A 26,985-nucleotide genomic window follows, 5' to 3' on the forward strand; every position below is an offset into this window, starting at 1 on the left:
ACGAAGAAGTTTGTAAAATAAATTTGTCATTAAGCTGGTGTTTGTAATATGAATTAACCTGAAAATTTGATGGGAGGTTTTAATTTAGATCATTTTAAAGCAAGAAGTTTATATCATATAACTTGGAGTAGTCTCAAGCAGGTTGGTACTTGAAAAAAAAAAAAAAGAACGTTAAAAACATTGAAATTGCATCAGGTACCAAAAAAGAATTCAACTTCAACTCTGGAAAAGAAGTTTAGTTTCTATGAATATTATTTTCAATATTTCATATACCCCAAAAATAAATAAATTAAAAAACTGAAAGTGTATTTTTGTTATATAAAAATATGTAGGTTCACATTTGTCAAATCAGATGATTAAGCAGCTTTTTCTTTTCTTTATTTACTTCAGTAAAATCTTGACTTTTTCTATTTTTATATGTACTTAAGTTTTGCATGAACTAACAACTCCTCCTCCTTCAATTTTATGAAACCACTCAAGCATGACAAGAAAATACTCTAATACAAAAATAAAGCTTAATTTGAATAGTAAACTTAATCTGTCACCCGGTTTAATAACCCACCACCACACCCTATATTTGAATGCCTTTAGTAGAGTTTATTCTGTTGCAAGAATTCAAATCCAGTGTCTCTGGTCTGAGGTGGTTTCTTCCCCACCACCTACTAACTCCAGATGCCTTGCAAATGTTCATGGGTGCTGTACTCATAGGTGCTGCAAATGTCCGTGGGTGTTGTGATTAGGTATAATATAAAAAAAATAAAATTTTAAAAAAATTTAACTCAAACTAATAAAAATATTTGAATAGTGTTTTTGTTATTTAGGGAGTGTAATCACTGATTACCTTCAAGAACTGTAACTTACATAGGTGAAAATACACCATCTGTGAACCAATTTGTATTGCAACAAAATGTATTGCAAAATTTTTTGAAATATTCAGAGTTCAAATCCAGTCACAGTCAACATTACCTTTCAATTTTCACAGGTTGATAAAATAAAATGGCACTCTGTTGGTTATGACGACTTGAGTTCCAGTTAGTCTGAGCAATGGAACAGCCTGCTTGTGAAATTAACATGCAAGTGGCTGAGCCCTCCACAGTCATGTGTACCCTTAACATAGTTCTCAAGGAGATTCAGTGTGACACAAAATGTGATGCAGCTGTCCCTTTGAATTACAGGTACTACTCATTTTTGTCAGCTTGTGAAATAAATTGACTTGCTTAAGCACACAATGCACTGCTGGGAATCAAACTCCTGACCTTATGTTTGTGGTTAATAAAATGAAATTCCAGTCAAATACAATTTAACCCACACATTCCTGGCTTGTGCCTAATTTAGAAATTTACTATTATAATCCAAGATCCATTAATATGCACATTACTATATTAGCATTACAAATTATTATACAGAGAGAAATCAAAAACAAAATATAAAAAGCAATGAATGAAATAAATGCTAATTGTTAAGTTAAAGCAAACTGGATGAATTCTTCTGAAGAAACTAGAAGGTTCAATCCAGCACTAAAATAATTCCTTTGTCAAAACACAGCATGTATCTAGCTTTAAAAGTCCTATCTAGAAAAAAAAACAGGTTACATCTAAATTATATATATATATCTCATTCCAGGGTGAAAAACTAGAGGTAGTCGATAGCTTCCGCTATCTGGGCGACCAAGTTAGTAGTGGGGGTGGGTGCGCTGAAAGTGTAGCTGCTAGAATAAGAATAGCTTGGGCAAAGTTTAGAGAGCTCTTACCCCTGCTGGCGACAAAGGGACTCTCACTCAGAGTAGAAGGCAGACTGTATGACGCATGCGTACAAACAGCCATGCTACATGGCAGTGAAACATGGGCTGTAACTGCTGAGGACATACATAAGCTCGCAAGGAATGAAGCCAGTATGCTCCGTTGGATGTGTAATGTCAATGTGAATACCCGTCAGAGTGTAAGTATCTTGAGAGAAAAGCTGAACATTAGAAGCATCAGTTGTGGTGTGCAAGAGAGACGATTGCGCTGGTATGGACATGTGGTGAGAATGGATGAGGATAGCTGCGTGAAAAAGTGCCACACCCTAACAGTTGAGGGAACCCGTGGAAGAGGTAGGCCCAGGAAGACCTGGGCTGAGGTGGTGAGGCAAGACCTTCGTACATTGGGCCTCACCGAGGCGATGACTACTGACCGAGACCTTTGGAAATGTGCTGTGCGTGAGAAGACCCGGCAAGCCAAGTAAGATCGTTGCCAGTGCCCCTGGACTGGCTCTTGTGCGGGTGGCACATGAGATGCACCATTTTGAGCGTGGCCGTTGCCAGTACAGCCTGACTGGCTCCCGTAGGATTTTCGAGTGAGATCGTTGCCAGTGCCCCTGGACTGGCTTGTGCGGGTGGCACATAAAAGACACCATTTCGAGCGTGGCCGTTTTCGTGCGGGTGACACGTAAAAGCACCCACTACACTCTCTGAGTGGTTGGCGTTAGGAAGGGCATCCAGCTGTAGAAACTCTGCCAAATTAGATTGGAGCCTGGTGTTGCCATCCGGTTTCACCAGTCCTCAGTCAAATCGTCCAACCCATGCTAGCATGGAAAGCGGACGTTAAACGATGATGATGATGATATATATATATATATATATGTACATACACCTCACAGAAATGCCAAGCCATCAATTACAGACAAATGCAATCAAGTTAATAAATTCAAAAACAAAACAATGATTTGCTCAGATACCAGGCCAATTTTTGTAAGATGGGAATGTGTAATGAATTGAATTGACCACATTTGTAGCTATTAGTACTTATAGGGAAGAAAATTAAAGCTTTGAACTTAGAAAATAGGAAGAGGCTAAATACTCCCTGTCCAGAGTTTTATTGTTTTTGATAACATGCCACTTTAATAAAAGTGCAGCTGTCAAATGTATGGAAAAAAATTGAAGTCAAATAAGTTTCAAAATACTATTCTTGAGATATTATTATAGATATATATAGTCTAAAATACATATGAAGCAATTACATAGTTCTTTTTAACTAAAAACAAATGATTAATAAATATGTAATAAATAAAACCACATAATTTATTCTTAATTTCACACACTTTAAAATTTACCAGAAATAAAATTCTACTGTAACTCTGCTATAGAACACACTATCAAGATAATGTTTACATAGCAAGAAGGCCAAATGAACAGTTTGAACAATTCATTTAAACAGGTTTCTTATTTGCAAGCTTTCTCAGTGTTTGGGGAGGTGGGGTGGGGTTATTTTCATCATCAGCATAGTGTGAACATCCACTTTTCTATGCTTGCATGGAATTTGTTGAAGCAGATTTTCTACAGCCAGATGCCCTTCCTGTTGCCAAGTGATGTAATATTTCCCCATAACCAGACATATTTTCATGGAAGATTGGAAATAAAGGATACATGCTTACATGATAGTGATACGCATTAACAACTGTTACATGATGACAATGCAAAGAGACATTAACACACACATGCACACACACACACACATAAATATACAGACACATACACACACATACGTATGTGTGTGTGTATATATATATATATATATATATATATATATATATATATATATATATATATACACGCATACACACACACACACACACAATGGGCTTCTTTCAATTTCTTTCAACCAAATCCACCCACAAGGGTTTGATCAACCCAGGGCTATAGTAGAAGAGACTAATCCAAGATATCAAAGACTGAGCCTGGAACCAAAATTTATATCATGATATAATTATTTAGCCACTTTTATTTTTTATTTAATTTCTAAAAAAAAAAAAAAATGTTTTATTAAATAAAGTTGCATATATATTTCAAAGTAATGAAACGGTTATAAGTTTCATCAGGTTAAGATTATTATTAACAAAATTTCAACTTGTATGTTCACTTATTTCTAATTTTCTTCATAGCAATCACTGTCTCTTTTGAAATCAAATAATTTCATCTAAATTCTATTATTAACCATAAAATATAAACAAAAAGAAATCTAAGTTTCAGTCGAAAAATACAAGATCTAAGGAAGGGACAAGTATTTAACTCTGATAAACCTATAATGTAAAAGTATTGTTGGTTACTTGAATTCTTTTGAAGTAAAAAAACAAAAAACTTCAAAACTGGATTTGTCTGAGTTGTGTAAGTAAGCAAGTTACAAGCGTGACATACTTTCAGTATGTGCACACTTCATTTTCTTTATAATCAAACACGTATTCACTATGCAACGTTACAGTTCAGCTAACAACAAATTTATCTTTTTGTCTTGTCCTAGCTAATTTATTCTTTTCTGTACAAAAAAAATCTATAATTATAGTAATTCCCATAATAATTATGCCAACTCCCAAGCAAAACAATTTTCAAAACACACCAGTGTGTAATACTTTTACATCATTCCTATATTTACTGAATTGATGTGGGAGAATAAAACAAGTCTATAAATCTACAATTCTTCTGTTTAAGAAACTTTACAATGTAAAGAAATTTTAACATCTCTTACAGGCTCCGTTAATGTGTGTGTGTGTGTGTGCGTGCGTGCGTGTTTATAGTAAATTTGTGACTATTACTGCTACCAGATAAAGCTTATTTTACAAAAGACGGCTGGTTAATGTAGATTGTAAAAAAAAAACTATTAGAGTTAGTTAACTTTTGCTCTACAATAATCACCAAGAATAATAAAGTTAAAATAAATGGTGCAATATAATTAATACTAATACTAATCTCAAATACTGAGACCTAATTTCTCAACAGATAAATAGCCTTAATGAATATGTAAGCAAAAGCGGGAGATAGTCTACATTACATAGATTGACGTACAAGTTATATAACCTATCTAGAAATCAAGATAGCATATTGACACAAAAGATAATAAAGTAGTAGATAAATTACTATAGTAGTTTAAAAGTAATAGATACATTTTGCTATCAAGACATTGCTAATCAAGCCTCATAGCAGATCCAAATAAAAGACAATAGCTATACAATTCTTATGTAATTACTGAAAGTTTAAAGGGATATTTTTTGTAGCAATATTTCTACATATTCAAAAAGCACCAGTCTAATTCCTATTTTAAGGGATGATATTATAAAACTGAAAATTAATAACCTCTTGAATAGAAGAGATTAGAAAGATTAGTAAGATAGCTCCCTTTATTCTTTCACAGGTTTTCACTGGTCAATGCACCATGGCTGTAGGTTTAACTAGATCATATTAACTCCAGTGCTTACTTGAATCTGGTACTTATTTTATCGAGTGGCTAAGTTACCTTTTTCATCATAACACAAGTTTTTCAACAAGCAGTGTTGTATCAAACACAAATGCAAACAGGGCGTACATATATGTACAATGGGCTTTTGCAGTTTTCGGTTACCAAATTCAAAGGTGTTGTGCGACGAGATTGAACTTCAAACCATGTGATAATGGAGTAAACTTCTTAATCACACAACAATGCTTGCTCCTATGACAAAGCAGTATGCAACTGGGATTCAGAAACTGCAGCTATTACTTGGAATGACAGAGATTAGTGTTATCTCATGTTTTATGTGAAAGATGTGAGAATTAGACACATTATGATAAAACCATAGGAATAAAAACTGAAACAAAAGCTAAAAACAGGGTCACTAAGAAAAGAGGTAGTAACAAGGAATTTTGCTTACTCATGCAAATCACACTAGCATAAATGATCATTAAAACATTGTATAATGATAATTATTACTTCTGTTAATTAAATACTACAGTAGTTATATTTCTCATCTTAAAGACCTCATATTACACAATCTTGTTTATCTCAGTAATCATTTCTGCTTTTGTAATCTTTAGCACTGTCTGTACCAGTTCACATTTTCTAGACTAAAGCAATGCTGAATGACAAACATTTGTCATTTGCACTTTCAGAAACAAAAGTTCTGGAGGGTGAGTTTTGAGGTTAGTGATGTAAATGATAGGAAGGAAACCAAATAATCTGGTTTGTACATTTAATCTGAAATACAAAGAATTAAAGACAGCAGACCTAAGTTTAAGTAGACAGGGAAAAAAGACAAGATTTTATGGGCTTCTGAGGAGTGGACATGAACAAAATGTAGAATAAAAGATAAGTAGGAATTCCATATAGTGGTTGCAGGAGGCACAGTGGAATCACAGGCTGACTAACAGAGAAGGACTTCATGTAGCAGATACACAGAAGTAGTTAGCAATAACAGCATCCATGAAATAAATCTTATCAACTCCTCAGAAGGCCTCAAAAAAGTACTGGGTTGGCAAGAAAGTAATTTTGCTTTTCGAAAATAGAGTTATGATTTTTTTTAATGACTTTTGTCAATGTTATGATTTTTTTCCTTTTGACATTTGATAGCTGTTACTTCTAGTTTACTTTAGAAGCAAATTGCATGCAAGTTCAGTATCAATTGTAACATGGAATGCAAAAACAAGCATCTTGGACTTGTTAAGAAGCTCAATATTTGGGTGCCACATAAATTGAAAGAGATTCACTTAACACAATGAATCAATATTTGAGATATGCATCTCAAACACAATGAAATCGACCTTTTTTTTTAAACAAATCAGCACTGGTGATGGAAAATGAATTGTGCACAATATCATCAATCAAAAACAATCATGGTCCAAGCATAATGAACCAGCACAAACCACACTGAAAGCTGAATTGCATTAAAAAAGGTCATGCTGTCAAATTGGTGGGATAACAAAGGTGTTGTGTATTTTGAGCTGCTTCCAAGGAACCAAACAATCAATTCAGATGTTTACTGTTAACAACTAATGAAACTGGAGGAAGCAATCAAAGAAAAACAGCCAGAATTGGCAAATCGTAAAGGAATAGAGTTCCACCATGACAATGCTAGACCACACATCTTTGCTAACTTGTGAAAAATTATTGGAGCTTGGTTGGGATGGATGTCACATCCACCATATAACCCTGACCTTGCACCATCAGATTACTATTTATTTCAAAGTTTGCAAAATTCTTTGAATGGTAAAACTTTCAATAATGATGATAACCTGAAATCACACTTGCATCAGTTTTTGGTTGATAAGGACCAGAAGTTCTAAGAGTGCAGAATCATGAAGTTGCCAGAAAGATGGCAAAAGGTCATCGAACAAAATGGAAAACATATAATTGATTAAAGTTCATTCTTTGTATGAAAAAAAATTACTTATATTTCACACTAAAAAAAACGAAATAACTTTCTTGCCAACCCAATAGTTGATAAACTCTGTTACATAGATGACTTAACTAACAATAGTGGATGCGGTGGAGATTCAAGAACATAATAGCCAGAGTAAAAATGGGATGGTAAAAGTTCAAGGAGCTATTACCTCTGCAAGCAACAAAGGCATTGTCTCCAAGCGAAATGAAGACTGTAAAATGTTTGCAAAGAAATGACATTTCATGGTAGTAAATGAAGAGGATGTGCAAGGGCGAGGAAGAATGAGGTAGGATGTTCAGTTGAGTGTATAATATTGATGTGCATAAACTATGAAGTACAAGTGAGCTGAGAGAAAAACTGAGTGTAGGACGAATCAGATGTAGTGTTCAAGAAAGAAGTCTCAGCTGAAATGAACATGTGATGCATAGGGAGGATGACACAGTTAGATAAAGAAGAGCCAGCTGAAATAAGCAAATGTTCTGCTGAAGATACAGGAAGATGTGTTGAAAGTTGATTCACATGAAGGAGATGACAAAAGACCACAAATGGGAAACACTAACAGAGAAGACCTGTCCAACCCATGCAATAATAAAAAATAAAAAATAAAAAATAAAAAGTAAAATGGTGTGCTGTAAAGTGAAAATAAAAGCATGACAGCTTTTTGTTTTTTCTATTTTACATCCATTTTTCAACCTTACATGGATGGTTTATTTCTTATAGAAATTGCTGATAGATACATTTTGTATTGCTATCCACTCAACCATAGTGACATTTAATTTTTGTTCAGTCAGGGCAATAAGAGTATAAGAGTAAGTAAAGTCAAGTCTTGTTCAAGGACACAGACTCTACGAGAACAGTTAAATCTGAATTGATGACATGAGGTATACAACAAAAGCAAAATCACTGAATGAACATATGCTAACAATAGTAAATTCCCTCAACCTTAACAATGTCAACTCTGCAGATGAAATAAAACACCAACTAGATATGAGATTGGAATAAATTTATCAGCTCTAAATTCAATTTCCTTGTTGACAAAATCTTTCAGGCAATCAATATCAAGTACTTGTATCATCATGCAAATTTTTCTAAAACTGCATTTTTTTTTTTTAATTACCCACACACTGATTTTTATATCAAGGTATTTTCCCCAAAACTAATTTGTACCATAATAGATCTGTCAAGAGATTTCTTCACTTTGTCTTCCCTAATTTCACATTCCATATTAGCCAAGAAAAATCTGCATTCACTACTTATGCAATTAGCATAAACTTCCATATTTCTTAGACATGTACCGATTACGAGACCTTACAAAATTTTTCAACATCCATTCTCAACATTTTCCCTTTACTGTCCAGGCTTTCAGCACATAAATAGAACATGTATCATGTGATACATCTCTAAGATTACAAGTATTGTATATTCTCAATCAGAAAAGCCAATATAAGCACAGTACAGTCAAACTATGTACACAAATTATCATGAGAGAGAGAGAGAGAGAAAAAGAAAAACAATCTCAATAAAAGCCATGTAAAATTCATTTCTCTCAGTTATTAATCTTAGTAACAGTATTTCATAGATTTGTGCACAGCTAATCAGATCAATTATATGCCTCCTATCAGCATAGGAAATTGTATAAATAGCAATGATGATTATAAATAATACATTTATTTATTTTTAAAAAATTACTTGACCATGGAAATTGTATCTGAGATTGTCATACTTTTAATCATGCCTCAAATGTCCTAAGTACTTTAGATACATGTATTTCAAAGGCACAAGAAATAGAATACTGAAGAATATTGGACATCACAAAGCTGAAAAATTAATAAGGATAAAAAAACAACTACAAAAAAGATCAGTTCATAAGTTGACACATGTTATGTAAGATAATAGAAGTACATTAGTAATACAGTTGGTCATACCATTCTTGACAAAGATTCTAAACTCAACAAGAATAACACATACTTCCTAGGCCCTTTGTAAGTACCCTTCTTGAAATATAAGAGTGACCAACCACTGTCTTCCCATATGTTTATATCACAGACACAACAGCTTTGTAGCCATGAATTAAAGTCTCCCCATCATTTTACAATGACATAAGCAAAGTAACTTTCCTTGTCTCAGTTTTCCTGACTGACAAACAGGTTCTTCGTATTTGAGTGATTAGCAGCAGGAAAGGAAAAAATTACCTGAGATTGGCTCATTGGATTTCTCTTTTGGAACTCAAAGAACATTTAATAATATGTATTAATTCAAAGATGATGATCTTAGCAAGACTGTGGAATCATGCACAAAACCTTTATCTAACTCTGCCTCATCACTTTATGGACCACCAACTCCTGTAGATGCAATTAAGCTAATCAAACATTTCTTATATTTTTCTAGTCATATATTTCTTATATTGAAATTAAGAACATCTTTCTTTACCAGTTCAAAAATCTAAAGTATATCTAAGTTAACACTAAAAGACTTAAAGCAACTAAACAAACAACCATTTTAAAAGAAATGAACTCAATTACATATATAATCCTTCCTTTTCAAGATTAAAGGATTGTTTAAAACTTCAACACATATATTACAATATACATTTAGTTAGAGTTAGTACATTTTTACCACCTAACTCCAACTCCAGTAAACTAATAATTGCATCTGACTCCACAGCCCTGGATATCTATCTCTTATATGGAAACCATTTGCAGCTTTCATTATACTTAAGAAATCATAAAAATGCAATGAATTTTTAATCTAACAAAACACAACTTCAAAAAATTCAAACAGATTTCAAATTGCAGTTATTTTTAGGTAATTTTTTTAAATATCACTGCAAATAATGAACTTATTCAAATACTTTCAAATACTAAAATACTTTGAAGTACAAAGAATATTTAGAGAAAAAAGTGTAATTTGCCAAACTTTATCCTTTACTTACATCAAAAATAGAAAGGAAAAGAAACATGTAAAAGAATCTGCCAAGCTGAAAACAAACACCCAAATATAGATTTTTTCCCTTTTTTTAATCATCATCCACTTATATTTTAACATCTGTATGTTTTATGCTTGCCCGAGTCAGGCGGAAGTCCATCCAACCAATAAACTTTCACCATAGCAACTAACCCAAGTTGTGGTAGTGTTATGTAAACTAGAACACAAGTAACTGAATCAATGTATTAAACATAAAATCCTTGTAAATACCATGTATTTCCACAAGACAAAACTGCCGTCAATATTTAAGATGTGCAACTGTTTTATATATATGAAACTCAATGTCAAGGGGCAAGAGTTATATATGGTTATGACAGCTGACTCTTCATATTTGGTTATTTATTATAAATGCCTATATATTCTAAACAATGAATCACTTATATCATATCCCAGACCCAGTCTAATAATCAGAAATGCAAAATACAAATAATTAGATGTGAGGTACTAGCTGACATATGTATGTGTGCATGCACATGTGTATGTATTGCGGGGGGTGGGGGGTATGTATGTGTGTGCCTGTGTGTATCACAGTACAGCAAATTAGCAAACGGAAATTATTCCCCCAAAATTGCATTTTTATGAGTATGGTATTCATCAAGAAACTTAAAATTTTTACAGACTTCATATTCATTAGATAATACAAAAATATTTACAAGGCTTCTAACTTTGTGGATTATATCAGTCATTAATCATTTTCAATTCAACAATCAAGTTGTAAGTTCTGCAGGAACATATTAAAAATGAATGTGTATGTCATCATTTTTATTTTTGCTGTCCATAATTGCACATGATGATCTATTATCAGTTAGCATGCTTCAGTAAATAATTTGCTGGCTGAATTCTATAATCAAGAGTCAGAACTCTTGCTAGATTCATTGGTCCAAGAAACCGTTGAGTGAAGAGAGAGACACAATAAAATCAAAACACCAAGAACTCAAATTCCCTTTAACTCAGTAAATCAAGTGTGTCACAAACAGATAATCATCTGAAAGGAGATTTTGCTCTCCAATGACAAAATACAATAGCAATTAGCATATTCATGTTTGAATCTGCTGGAACATATTAAGAATGAATATCTATGTCATTGATTTGATGCTCACTCTTCACTGTGCACATGATGGTTTATTATAAGTTTAAAGTTATTTTTAGACAAAGAACCTCAAATTTAAGTTATATTACACTACATAACTTTGGTTTTTGTGCATCACTTTTAAGCAGAAACTTCTTAAGGGATATTTGTTTGTCTAAGAGAATAAGTCTTATCTTAAACCTTAAGCAGTCCTGTTAATATTTTATTCTATTCAACTTTATTTAATTCTACACAAAAAAGAGAATGAGGCAAGTGTAAGCTACTAATTGTAATTATTATACCAATTACATAAATTCTTAATAAATATCCAACACTAGGTTAAGAGATATACTTTAGTTATTTTATAATCAGTGTTGACCTATTAAAATAGGAAAGCTTGTCTAAAATATGATCACAAGGACTTAAATAGATCAAATGAAAACAAATCCCCTCAAACCATCATAGTGAAAATGTGTTGTAAATCTTATATAATTAATCAAAGAGCAGATCAAAGCATTATTCTCAGCAACCTTGGTGATTATATCACAGAGATGTTCCTAGAGGTGATTTTTGAAATGTTATTTGACCATATGACAATTCAAGAAATCTTTTTCTTTGATTTCACAACAAACTAATCTCAATAGCAGATAACTCCAGCAGACAAGACAATTACTAAGAAGCTATATCCTTGTGTTCAAATCTTATCCGAAGCTGATTTAGCTTGTCTTCTAAGTACTGGATCAGCTCATTCAAGCTGACTGCTACTATCCAACTACTAATTACTGTGTTAAAACTCTTATTGTAATGTAAAAAAAAAAAGAAAAAAAATTACCACTCAAGAACACACGTATATTAGCTTAATAGTTATGATATTTGCTTTTAATATCCTCACAATGTTCAGTATATTATATTATCAAATTTTTATAGACATTATGTTTACAACTTTCTATACAGATATGAGTTAGATACATCTTTTATCTTTTGCTAGTTTTAAGATTTAATAATCATTCTAGTATTGTTTTAATTAACTCAACCACACCTTCTAACCATCTAGTTGATAATATCTTTTTATGCTATTTGTTTAAATCAAAAGAAACATTATTTCCTGTTTGTACCAGCCAATTATTTTTTTATACATAGTTCATTTATCAATTCATATTGTACCTTCAAACTTTTAAAATTCAAATTAATTTCAAAACGAGAATACACAACATTCTACTTGTAGGTTTTCATGGTATCAAAAACTCTAAATTTACTTATTTTTAGATGTGGTAACATAATAAATATATTCCCTGGGTTTTTTTAATAAAACTGACACAGAAAATAAATCCAGTTATAAACTCTTGTCAAATTCTCTCAGCATTCACAGTTCTAATTGTTGGCTAAGATGTACTATATATAACTTGCTCCAAGATAGAGGTACAGCATAATGGACCTTTTCACTAATTAGCAAACCTCATCTACATTTGTTCCTGTCTCAACTTCATTCCAAACACTGAAAACTATTCAGAGATTTTACTCCAAATGTATCCTATATCTAGTACAACTCATGAAGCATTCCTCACTTATTTTTCTGAAACACATAATGAAAATAATCAAACTTGATGTAGAATTTATTCAATTGCATACAGATCAAAATAAGAAAAAAATGTAGTATATAATTTTACGCTCATGTATATACTCACTTAACAGTAATTCGGTCATCAATGAGTAGGTTATGGTGATTTTGATAAGATGATAAAAGTGACATATAATACCACAACTTAACTTACAATATAGATGTCATTTAAATCACTAAACAATTCAAAATACTTAATCTTCATAAGAAATCTAACATTCAAAGAATTTAGATACAATTACCAAACATTTTCAAATATACTTGACCTAAATGTACAAGTGCAAATTCTAGCAAATAGAATTATTTAATTCACAAATTTGATTTCCAGAATATCAACAATTTACATTTGACATTTTGTGCTATTGACCAGTTCAGAGGATTGAACAGAGGCCCTACCAAATGATAATGAACTAATCCAGTAGATAAAACAACAGAAAATCAAGCAGCAAATTTGGAAAGGGAACAGCAAAGAGAGAGACATCTAAAGACGTAATGGAAAACTAAATGAGTATTTCAAATTAGCCAAAAAGAAGTTTGTTCTACACTCTGACAGCTAAAAGATAGTTCAAGCCACAATCTACAAATAAAGGCAGAATCAGCAGTGAATCAGTGAGTGTCCACTAAGTTAACATTCAGCTCTGATCTCCATTCTAATATCAAAAATCTATTACAAAGTAGTACAAAGTTGGATCATTTAAAGACCTTCAGCATGCAGAAGAACCAGTTTTAATACAGAATACATAAAGAACTAAGAAAAATATCCAAATACCAAAATAGGATTGTTAAAAGCCTAAAGATGAAAAAAATCTAAGATCAAAAGTTTTTTGTTAATAGAAAGGTTATTAACTCTACAGAATGAAAGCAAAAGTTATATTTTAAATGCAAGAAGGTAGTAGATACATTGTAGTTAATGCAGGAGCAGGCAGTTAACAACATGAATGAAATAGCTAACTGGAAAAAAAATGGTTTATATAACTACCTAAATAACACAAAGCTTACAGAGGAGGTAGTGATGGCATAATGTCTTAAACACAAAGAAATCAATGAAGTTCAGAAAGTCTTTGTAAGAATCTCTGCGACGGGCAAAACCTATGATATTGTGGAAAGGAAATAGAAGTATACCAGAGTATCTAGAGTGTAAGAAGATAATTATAATCTACTGGATTTATAATAATTAGAAATTTTGAGAAAGAAGTTGAAAAAGCAACTAGACAACAAAGATATTGTCCTACGTATGCAAGAGATGTGACAATGCTGTAATTGACAAACGCATGCTGAGTGGAAATTTTATAGCAGGTTCCCATTAAAAGCATGGCTTTTGGAAATGTCCCATCCGAACTGAGAGTAATACTTAATCTTATAGATAAAGTGATTAAAAAACATAACGAAATGTTATCTTGCATATCAGACTACTTCATACCAGAATACAAAAATAAATGTTATGATAATGAGAATGATGACTGTTAAGTTAGCATTATAAAAAATATCAATTAAAAATTAAAATAACTGAGCATTCACTGCTCAAATTTACTGTTTCATTTTACAGTAACAAAATGGATATCAGATACCATAATTTCTAATCATTATTCATCATCATCAACATCATCATCGTTAACGTCCGCCTTCCATGCTAGCATGGGTTGGACGATTTGACTGAGGACTGGTGAAACCGGATGGCAACACCAGGCTCCAATCTAATTTGGCAGAGTTTCTACAGCTGGATGCCCTTCCTAACGCCAACCACTCAGAGAGTGTAGTGGGTGCTTTTACGTGTCACCCGCACGAAAACGGCCACGCTCGAAATGGTGTCTTTTATGTGCCACCCACACAAGAGCCAGTCCAGGGGCACTGGCAACGATCTTGCTCGAAAACCCTACAAAGGCCAGTCAGGCGGTATATATATATATATATATATATATATATATATATGTGTGTGTGTGTGCGTGTGTGTGTCTGTACGTATTGTCGTCGTCGTTTAACGTCCGCTTATATAGGGTAGAGATGGCCAAGGAAATAGAATGGTATGCTGGAAATTTTTACTATCCAGTTTAATACCTTCAAGTGCTGATAATACCAAATTCATCTCTCATTTCGCCAGTGTCCAGGAGAAAAGTGTTTTCATAATGACAGCAGTGCACTTCATCTCATCAATGCTAAGAAGAGGTTTGGAAATATTATGAGATTGCTAGATGTAGAGAATATGTGAAGAAAAAGCTGGATTGCCTTCAGTAGACCCAACAGAGAAATCAGTTATTGAAGTTCACAGGTGCAGGGTTGAAAGTGTCAATAAAGTGATGAAAACAAAAAGCTGATAATGTCCAGTGAAGTAGAGTTCAAGCTAGTCAGTTACGTAGTTACCCAGGTAGTACAGGAAGATGTCACAAACAATGACCGGTATAGAAGTATCATCATCAACAGTTAAAAGACCAAGAGAGGTGGCTTTAGAAGGATACTTACAGAGGTAGCACACTGATGAATCAAGTTATAAAAATAATAGTAAGAGTTTTAGCATAAACTAACTGGGAAAAGGATTGGCTTAGATGGGATGCAATTTGGCTCTGAACCAGATCAGGCTATCATTGATACTCCTTTCTAGTAAGACAACTACAAGAGAAGTCTTTAATGAGGAGTAAGCTACTCTGGCATTCATTGGTTGGAAGAAGGCTTTTGACAGAGTGCCATGCTCTGTAGTCAGTGATCTCAACAAACCTAGGTGTTTATGAATGGCTTGTGAGAATGGTGAGATGTTGTCAGCACGGTTAGTATTGCAATAAGAGGAATCTCAAACCACTTCTGTTTATTATAATTCTCCAAGCCATAACTGAAGACTAGTTGCCCATAGAAACTCCTGTAATTCCATGGTGTAGTTCTTATAGCTAAATCTATCAAAGACAGAGAAAAAATTCCAAACTAGACAAGCAAAACCTAGAATTAAGAGGCCTCAAAGTAAACCTATATTCCTTCCACACTACATTTAATTCCTAAAACATGCTCAATTCATTCCTTTCTAGCTGTTTTGCTACCCTGCAACATGGTACTTCATACATAAGCACAATACAATTTAGCCTTTTCTCAAAGTTTAGGGAGTTGTTACATCTGCTAGCAACAAAGGGATTCTCTCTCTAAGTAACGGGTAAATTGTATTATGCTTAAATATATAGTGAGATGTTGCATGGAAGCAAAATATAGTCACTAAATACAAAGGGTATGCAAAGACTGGAAAGAAAGAGAGCATGCTCTGCTGGATGTATAATGTTAGTGTGCATAAATGACAAAGTACAAATGAGCTGGGTATGAAAAGAAATCAGAGTGAGGAAATTGGACTGGTACAGACACAAAATGTTTATGGATGATGATAATCACGTAAAGAAGTGCCAAGAGATCCAAGTGTAAAGAATTTGTAGAAGAGAAAGGCTGAAAACATGGTTATTGAAATCTTCAAAAATGTAATAAATATAAAATGAAAGGATCCATTGTTTCAGTGCTGAAATTTTAAAAGCCCTAAGCTGTTTGTTAAAAACTGATGTCTTAGAATCCTTTTACCTACCACTCTTTAACAAAGATTAAAACCACCATACACAACAAAATTCCTCTTCCTTCCCTTTACCTTTCTCATTCCCCTCTACAAAACTGCAACCTTCTTCAATCACACCAACCCAAGAAGCTGGCCAAACTTGACATTGTTCCTTCCATTATCCTTAGTGTGCTCCAAAGATATCCTTACCAAATTCTTTAATTCATCTCAGCAAAAAGCTATTCCAATCTATAAAGACATATGAGAATGTCCATTCTCAAAAAAGGAAACTTCTCTATCACCCTCTGCTTTGCAATCATGTAGTTACAGGTTCAATTGCACTGCCTAGCACCTTGGGCAAGAGTCTCTTATTGTAGCCTAAAACTGATCAATGCATTGTGTATGAAACTAGAAGATGAAAACTACGGAAACCAATCATATAATCATTTGTTCACTTTATGTCTATTTTTCTATGCTGGTATGGATTAGACAAATATATATTATGCGTATGTAAGAATTTTACATTCTGTATTTTTGCATGAAACTGAGCAACAAAAGGTTATGATGACATTACATTTAATATGTCATCCTGTAGTACTGTGTTTTTGATGACAAGTGGAATGGAAAATCTCTCACCTGAAAAGCAGTTAATAGTTAGTGATAGAATGGGCATCCAACAGTAAAATAATGCCTCGTGAATAAGTATTTATCCATCCAATGCAAGATGGAAAAACAAACAGACGTAAAATAGATTATGAAAATAGTCATGTACCAGAGATCCCTTGATTTTGAGAAGTTCAGTGCAAGCAATGTTGTTGTCCTTTCATTGTTCAACCTTTCTGAATATGGACATCTTCCACAAGCAACTTTATCATGTCATACTTCCAGTCTTGCAGTGTCTCCAAAAATATGACAATCTTATCTCCTTTGCAGTATCAAAATACAGTTTGCCACACACATAAAGGCATTTGGAAGGGTATCCAGCTTAAGAAACCATGCCAAAGCAGACAATGAGGTATGATTCAGTCCTTGGACCCATCAGATCCTGAGTGAGATACTTTAGTCATGTGCAAAAAAGTGAATACACTATCTTTTTGTTGATATTTTTTTTTTCCTATCAGCAACATATTTTTTGTCAGTATTTCTATGCTTGTATTGGTTGGACAAATATATTTGGTCCTTCATTTAATAACTTCATGCTAGAAACCTATGTAAACCCATTATTTGCACATCACTATGGTTCTTAGTCACCTCTCTTGTGAGGACCACTGGCCTGAGATGATCAGGCCTAGTCATTTCGATCTCTGACTTCTACAAACTTCTTCTACTTGCATTGTTTGACACTTTTTTTTATCAAACCACCATTCTTCATATGCATCATATATCAAAACTAATGCAGCTTTCTCTCCTATACCTTATGGCTGATAACTAATGATTTGTTTTTTCTCATTTTCTCACCACACATTCATTGTGCCTAGTCACTCAGGCAAACTGACATTAAATATTCAGTGAATGTTTTATTTCTTCCCAGCCTTCATATATCCCCCATACTCAGAGCCAATGTGTTGCTACCATGTTATATCATAATTTACACACAAACATCATATAAATCTGTCCTTCAGTCAAAGAGAGAATACCTTTGTTTCCTAACCTTTTTTAAACATAGTCCTTACACTAGTTTACTAGCTTTCAGAACATCCACTGCCAGTTAGGCTACCTAAGTTATTATCTACTTCAAATGGAGCTCCTTGTCAACTGACAGGCTTCATTTCTTGATTGTACCAACTGCTTATTCCTGTGCACTTATTATGTAGGAAATCCATCTTGTTGGACAATGTCTGTTATACCACTGCACATTTTGTGTATCCATTGTAGTGTTCCTACCTACTCTCTTCCTGCATATCAAGCATAACCATTTCCTAAATAGTAGTAGTAGTATTGTTTTCTTCCCTGCTAAGACTACCGTCTTTATTGTCTATCAGTTTCTCAATTCTACATACTGCTTTTGCATTTGGAATTTTTCCTGTAATTCTTCAACTGATTCCCTTATGAGAACAAAGTCATTGGATTGCAGGAGTTCCCATGGAGAACCAAGCTGAAACTCCTCTGTTGCAGTAAACAGGAGGTAGTTGTGAGTTGAACTTGGATGAACACATTACTGCATGCCAAATTTTTCACTGAACATGTTGATAACTCTCACTTTGTTGTCACCATGATTTACACAATTCTCACAGGCTATTCATCTACCCTCACCTCGACTACAAAATGCCAACATGCAATTCAAGTGACACTACTCTGAAATGTTTGGGGTTTTTCCCTTTCTTCTTTAAAACTTACATGGATATAAAATTCGACTGTATGTAGCAAATTTCATCTGTGTCAATGCAGTTTTTAATGTTCAGTCATGGACAGTGACTTGATTAGATAACAGAGTTTTTTTCCATGTATGCAAAACAATTTATTTAATTTTAAGTCCTCATCAAAACCTATTTTTATTTTACCATATTTCCCTTACTTCCAAACACAAGCTCTACATGCTATTAACCTTATAATTCTTGAATGTCATCTACAACCTTTGTTAACACACTTTTTCAATAGAGACCAGCGAATCAGACAGCATGAAAAGCAAACACACATGTTCATCTCAAGTAAAACAAGAAAAAAATGGTTTCATCACTCTTCTACATATCACAAATAATTCTTTACTTCTTGCAAATGTAAAGACCTTCTCAAGTGACCTTTCCGGAAAAACTTTCTGAACATAGCTGAAAAAATGTATGAAGGGTTCATTTCCAAGGTCAAAATACACCTCTCTGAAAGAACAAACTACAGCTTATCCATAGAATTTCTAGAATGCACATTTATTTAATAACCAGAATTCTGTACAACTTTCTGATAAATGCTCTATAGTTTGTTGGTAAACAATCTTTGCCCATTTACTTTCAGTACTCAACATCCAACTGTGTTTCTGTTTCATTTCGTCTCTCAGTATCATAATTAATCTGCCATTCCAAATTTACCAGCTTTATCACATCTCTACACACTTATTATCTACACTGGATCTACTAGCTTTGTAGTAAACTGTCACATTACTAATCTTCAATGCTTCAAAAGAGAAAAAAGAAATATAGTTAGCTGATTAAACTTATATATCATTTGCTTTATTTTATCAAGCTAACGCAATTAAAATGTGAAAAGAACTACAGTAAGATTCAAATTCAAAAATGTCAAGTATTGATTAGATTTCATAAAACTTCCAGGTTGCCTTTCTCTGGTCTGTGATAGTCCCACCAATTTCAGCCCATAGAAAATATTAATAGTTACAAGCTCAATTGTTCACTTTTCCATTTCAAGAATGCTTTCATCATTTACAAGCTATTTCTTCCCAAGATTAACATTAAAATATCATAAAAGGGAGGAGGAGGAGGCTAACTTGCACATTTGTGTTAAAAGTACACAAGATATCAGAAGAGTAGCAGGTCAGGTTATAAAGCGACTAACAGAGTATTAAAGCATGGACTAGTTGTTTAGTGCTTAACAATCGCAATCAATCTTACCATGATTGGAAATGTTTTCCAGTTCCCTCCATTCATCAATCCATTATCAGATACTCTATCATACTCCCATTTCCCCTTTTACTTTTAGTCCAGACAACTGCAACTACTATATGCATTAGTGGATTCAAAATTGATAAAGCAAAAAAAAAAAAAAAAACATTATTTAAGATTTCCTTTATTACTTTTTATATATAATTACAAACCATGGTTAATTAGACATTTAGTATTTTCAGCTTGTAAATTCAGACAGATTAAATAAATATTAGAAATTATATATATATATATATATATATATATATATATATGTATATATATATATAAAAGGAACTGCTGAAAATAGAAAAACAAATGAAGCTTGTTTAACAACTTTTACTGGGGCTAGACAAGATACAGGACATCAAAGCTTGTTATAAAAGAAACAAAATAATTTCTGAAAATGTTTTACATAAATCTAAACACTGCTTTTATCTGTCCCACCCATGAGAAAGAAGGACATATGACCTTTGAAATGCTTCAGATTTCCTCTGTTATTTCTCCCTTTATTTACCAATCTATTACAGTAACTCCCATAACAAATTGTGGGAATATTTTATTTTAGAAAATTCCAACTCCAAGTAACTAATCTATAACATTTTTGTTTATATATTGTAAAGAATTAATAGTAGTAAATTAACACTGTTAAAGTAGAACAATCATAATTAATTCAAATATTTACATTTGATAACCTGAGAGATACAGTATTTCATGTAATCAATAGTAAGTACATAAGCTACCTGCATTGGAAGAGGTGGTTTCCTGCTAAAATAATTACATGCACTGAGTTGTGTGGTACAAGACATAACAAGAGATCTAACATTTATTAATGGGCCACTAAGTTGTTGGCACTCCGTCGGTGGTTCCAGTTGATCCGATCAACGGAACAGCCTGCTCGTGAAATTAACATGCAAATGGTTGAGCACTCCACAGACACGTGTACCCTTAACATAGTTCTCGGGGATATTCAGTGTGACACAGTGTAACAAGGCTGACCCTTTGAATTACAGGCACAACAGAAACAGAGAGAGAAAGTTGTGGTGAAAGAGTATAGCAGGGTTCGCCACCATCCCCTGCCGGAGCCTCGTGGAGCTTTAGGTGTTTCCGCTCAATAAACACTCACAACGCCCGGTCTGGGAATCGAAACCGCGATCCTATAACCACGAGTCCGCTGCCCTAACCACTGGGCCATTGAGCCTCCAATGGGCCACTATAAACTACAAATCAACAAACATGTGCTGAAACAGCTGTTGTATTGTGCACTTATGCAATACACATTAATCTGTTAACTTTAATCTCTCTAGCTGAAAATAACTGCCACTCCCACTTTACAGTTCAATGATTAGCAATAGATGAGTTAGTTCTTCATTTAAGAAACACCATGGAAAAATTGACTGTAAAATACCCAACAAGAAATGATTGTGTCAATTTGTCTTGGTAAATTCCGATAATCAGTACAAAATGCAACAATAAAAAATACAAAATGAGCTCACTAGGGTTGCTCTATCAAAATATTAGACCATGAAATCTGTGTGACACTAATTAAATATAAATATCCAACCAACAACTATACAAATGTGAATGTTATATTTTTGACAATACCTCCAACAGCTACTTTGACCATAAAATTCATTATCAATGGTCATCTCATGTTTATACCAAAAGTAACTTTTTTTTTTAAATTACAGATTATCTTTCTTAGAGTTAGCTTCTATCTCAAACTGCACTTTTAGATGTTGATAAACATTTGATGACTAATTACTTATGCTTAAAACCTCACAAATTTTGTTAGTGTAAAACGTGTTAATTCAGTAAATGAAATGACCAAGTGTTCTGTTTAAGTATGCAAAATTTCTGTATTATACAAGCCCCCAAGGAGATGTTAAGTTTCTAAACTATGCAATCCTCATTGCTAGGGTTATTTCAAGATTATTTTGCATAGCTTTCCCATGAGTTTGTTTAATGGCATTGATAAAAGATGATATTGCCTAGTCTGTAATTAACGAAAACATTTATTCCATTTCATCCTTTGGCTATTAATGGAGTAAAATATTCTGAAATAACCACTGGGGATTTCACATTCAAGATAGCTGCTACAACTATCTTCTTGCAAATTCATTATTTAATGTGCTTTTATGTACCTTAGCAGAAAACATCCTCTCATAAATAGAATTAAGATTTTGTTAGCTTCTCCAAGTGAATGTATAAACTATTTATCAATCTAATTGAACAGAGTAGGTCATATTGATACTATTAATCATGGCCTTCTTAATTCTCAGCTGAGTTTTCAAATCTTCAAATCATTTCATTAAGAAAGTTCAAATAATTTCTATATAAACTATGTTGAACATTTAGTAAAGCTCAGTTGATAAAGTTTTCAAGGTCATATGATAAACAAAAGCTGCTTTGAAAAGTACAGCATTCTAAATAACTTAGAAAGACAATCTAATGTAAGACAATACTAAGTACAGAGTGAAAGAAACATAATGAAATAATCACCATTTTCTAAATACCCTTATTTCTTATTTTATTTAACTAGAAACTTGTCTGACATAAAAGGTAAATTATTTCTTTAAAAACTGCATAAAGTTCACACAGACCCCAATATTGCATATATTATTATAATCATATCAAAGTCTCGTGTTGTAAAAGAAGATAAAGTCGGGTCAGTTTGGTGCGGTTAAATATTTTCCTTAAATGCCTAAAGGTCTAAAAGAGAAATATGTTGAAGTAGTTCCAAACTGGAGTAGTAGCACTACTAGTGTGACAAAAATAAAAGGCTAATTGTGCAATGTAAAAGAACATGTGACTTGAATTTCATTCGAAAATTGCTCAAAATTATTCGGTTATATTATACAACGAAAGATTTCAATGGATTAGCTTTTTCAGGAACACTAGCTAATTGTAAAGCAACATCCAAAGGAAATGAACTTTATATTTGAATAACAAAAAAAAAAATGCATGTCAGCAGAATAATAAGTAAAATATTAATAATAATAATAATAAATAAATAAAATAAGCAGTTAACAGAGTTTCAGGTAAAGCGGATAGGTACAGGATGGCATGCTATAAATGATATTTAGAGAGAACTCATGTAAATACACGACAGTTCTAAGCGACTGCATAGTAGAATGAAACGAAGCAGGTGTACTAGTAGTGTCCTAGAACTAGCTGCTGTTGTATGTACTACGGCTGCAGTTATTAATTCACATTGGCTGGCAACTGTGAGGGAGCTAACGGCGGAGGAGGCAGGAACGATGTTCTCGCTACTGATCTCACGCACTGTCTTAGCTCAGTTGCTATTTGAAAGTGTCGCCATGTTGGACATAAAGCGAGTGCTTAATCCCCCCAACTCGCCCTCCCTCATTACCAAAGCAGGACAAGCGAAAAGGAAAGAGAGAGAGGTTCGCTCAGCTGAGCAAGCAGCCCCCCCACTTTGGCATAGCTTGAGAAGGAACAATATTACATCTTACTGGAAATATAGAACAGAACCCAACTGAAACTTCCTATATTAACACAATGAAAAACTACCCCATCTTTAACAGTTTTTGTACATTAATAAATCAACACTCAACCAATTCGCCAGTAACACAAGTAATACGATACCGCGCCATCAGAAAACATGGTATTATAGACGAACAAAATTCCTTCTCATTTATCATCTAGACAATACATACACATATATATATATATATATTATATGTGGCTATTTTTCTATCATTTCTCTATGAGTAGAATACAATCAATACATTATAAAATGCAACGTTCATTAAGAGTAGTGAATGGATGATCGATTTCTGCTTGATTAGTCAATTGAGACAACCTGATAATTTATAAATGTAGCGAATACTTGAAGCTTACAATGTAATAAAATACTACATCAAGAAGCTTCTTGAAGAGCATACAACGTCTGGCATTCACGAGATTTTCAAAGTACCATGTTGCATTTACAAGGGTCATTTATCGATAGTTCAATCAATAAAAACTAAAAACTATTCTTAACTGCTGTAAGCATTCATTAAGATCCAATTAATGTTATTATTCTAAACGTCTGCTCTTATCTAATCGTGATGGGCTATCCAAGTTTAGAACGAAAGTTTTCATTATAAATCGATACGATTTATATCTAGGAATGTACTCTTATCAAGATTACATGCCACTTCCCCTGAGAACATCTTGTAATAAAAAAAAAAAATAATAGTCGATAAATTTTTACTGATCAAGATTCTAAAATACTTTGATGACAAGATTGTTAATAACTTGTCAATCACTTAATTATACACACCATTGTGTTATATATATATATATATATGTGCATGTATGTATGGGTGTGCATGTAAGTATATATATATATATATATATATATATATATACACACACATACATATCCAGAGAAAGCAAAAGAATCTGGAGAAGAATTATTACACACTGTCCTAGTTCACGTGTCGACGTAATTTTATCTCAGCTACTGGGTCATCAGTCCAATATGGTTATGCTTCCGAGCAAATTACAAAAGAGAAATAATATATATATATGTAAAGTGTTCGGCACCATCAAATTAAATGCATTAGATGCTGCAAGACTAGACATCTCTATCGTGCAGAAAAAAAAGAATGATGCATATCAAAATGTTTATTAGTTATTTCTTATTTAATATATCTATATCTATATATATATATATATATATATATATATATATAGAGAGAGAGAGAGAGAGAGAGAGAGAGAGAGAGAGAGAGAAAGAGAGAGAGAGAGAGATAACACTTGTTTATATTTCTCAATTCAAACAATCTGACTTTTGACAATTACAAGACACTCATAACAATGACAGAGATTTTGGCTGTGGAAAAGATTTCGCCAATACCTTCATACAAGAGCAGGTATCTATCTGCATATGTTTATCAGAAATGCAGGGAGATTTTTTCCCCCCATTCGACATCAGTCGTGTGATCCAAATCACATCGATAATTTAAATTTAAAACGATCAGTCTAAGGAAGCTAATACAATTGTACTAATAAATAATATATAGTGTAAGGTATATAAGGTATGTGTATAAGTGTGTGCGCGCGCGATTGCACACACACACAAACATAGCAGGATATATGTACATAAATATATCCAGCTATATATGCAATATATGTAAATACACACATACACACATGTATATGAATGTATGTCCGGATTCTTAGATGAATGTATGTATTGCATGCGTGTATGTATATATCATATAAATAAAAGCACACAAATATATCTTTTAAATAAAGAGGGGAAAATCTAAAGCATTTCAAATGTAATTGTAGCTAACAAACGAAGTAAAACAAAATAGCTTTCAATATTACATGATTGTGTGGTATTAGAACACTTGTTGGAGTGATAGATGAATGTAATCTACGTTTTAATGCAATAGCGGGTTCGACAGTTTCTTATAACGGTTTCATACATTGATTGAGACATAATTTTCAAAGAAACAATAGTTGGAACGATTAAACTGCAGTGTAAATCAGTGTTCACATCTCATGAGCTAATAAATCATACATAACACAGATCTACATGCCAAAACATTCGATCTATTTGTCTGACGTTCGCATAGAAACAATAAGAATGTCTGCAACTGAGGTTGAAATTATGAAATCTATATAAATTTATGGATTTGCTTACCTTGGGAATGAGGCCTTCAGCGGCCTTCTCAGCCGATTTATATAATTCTGCCATGGTAAGTTGTTGGGTAACGCTGAAGGCCGGGTGGTTGGCTGCCATCACTAAAATGGTAAGAATTTCGTAAATGGTCACTACAGCCATAGAAGGCATCACCCGTAGTGCTCGTTCCACATTAGCTTCGAGCATTTTGAAGATAATATTGGAGCATTGGATGTTGGACGAGTACAGCAGAGCTAGTGACAGGGACAGCTTGTTGCGAAGACTTTCCTCGGTCGAGATAGATGGTGATGAAGTATTAGAAGAACCAGCACCGATAGTACTCGTAGAACCAGAGGATGTGGAACTGTCAGTGTTACTAGCGCTATTGTTGATAGGTGTGTTGGTACTTTTTGCAAGATCGATGTGGTTGTTAGCTTTAATTTCGGCATCTCTCAGCCGGTAGTAGTCCTTCTTGCCTAGGTCCTCAAGAAACGTTCCAAGAAAGCGCAACTCGGGCGGCACACACATATGGAGCAGCCCACACATAATGTCAATCCTCGTATGAGGATTTAACTTTTGAAACCACAAGCACACTGTTTCTTTGAACACCATTCTAGCAGTGATAATGACACTGATGCTGGTGTCGACCCGGGGCCGTCCTTTGTTTCGGCTTGATGCCTCTTTAGACCCTCCTCCGGAGTGACGGCCTCCTCCGTCTCGTCGTTAACGTTTTACGTCCACGTCCTCGTAAGAGACGCGCTGCTGCTGCGACGGCAGCAGATACTGATAATTGTCACGATTGTTGGAGTGGTTGGGACGACTGCAAAAGTAAGTACTGCTAAAATTTCGGTCCATGAAGCGTCGAAGTCGCCATGTCGAGTCTCGCCAGAAATAATCCTCATCCGGGTCCTTGGCTGTTAACCAATCACAACGTTTTACGTCGAATTAGTATGGAAGCACTTGCAGTAACTTGCCAACTACAGTTACCTGTAGAAAGTTTATAATATTAAATTCTTTTCTCTTTCTCTTTAGGTGAAATAATTAATTAGTTTCAGTTATTTTGATTGATATTTTTTGCAATTTTTTTTGTCGCTTTTACTCAATAGAAACAATGAAACGTTTATCACCTAAAGAAAGAAATCAATTTCTTTTACTGTACGTTTGGCTATCCGTAGCTGCAATGTCAAGATCGTCTTCAAATGACGGTTAAGAAGGAAATAATTTGTATGTTCGTCGATCAGAAGTGATGTTTAGCAGAAGTAGATTTGCTTATCCACTTTCAGTTATGAAAACCGCCGAGGTTTATCTGCAACAAAAAGAAAAAGATAATTTCAGTTATAGTTATTTAAATTTTACATACATTCCAAGACAAGATCGTTGGTATTCACTTAGCTTCTAGCCTAGTTCCAC

At 33.5% G+C, this 26,985-nt stretch overlaps 1 protein-coding gene across 3 annotated transcripts in view; it reads right to left on the minus strand.

The window, feature by feature from the left end:
* Positions 1-26,985, minus strand: part of LOC106878026 (uncharacterized) — a 151,148-nt gene that overhangs the window by 55,773 nt on the left and 68,390 nt on the right. For all 3 annotated transcript variants that reach the window (XM_052968640.2, XM_052968639.2, XM_014927106.3), the window contains one exon: positions 25,597-26,881. In XM_052968640.2, the coding sequence (XP_052824600.1) occupies positions 25,597-26,187 (591 nt within the window). In that variant the 5' untranslated portion in view covers positions 26,188-26,881. The remainder of the gene's footprint in view (positions 1-25,596; positions 26,882-26,985) is intronic.

The sequence above is a fragment of the Octopus bimaculoides genome, chromosome 6, assembly GCF_046866305.1.
Source record: "Octopus bimaculoides isolate indiv1 chromosome 6, ASM4686630v1, whole genome shotgun sequence".
In the NCBI taxonomy this organism is placed as follows: domain Eukaryota; kingdom Metazoa; phylum Mollusca; class Cephalopoda; order Octopoda; family Octopodidae; genus Octopus; species Octopus bimaculoides.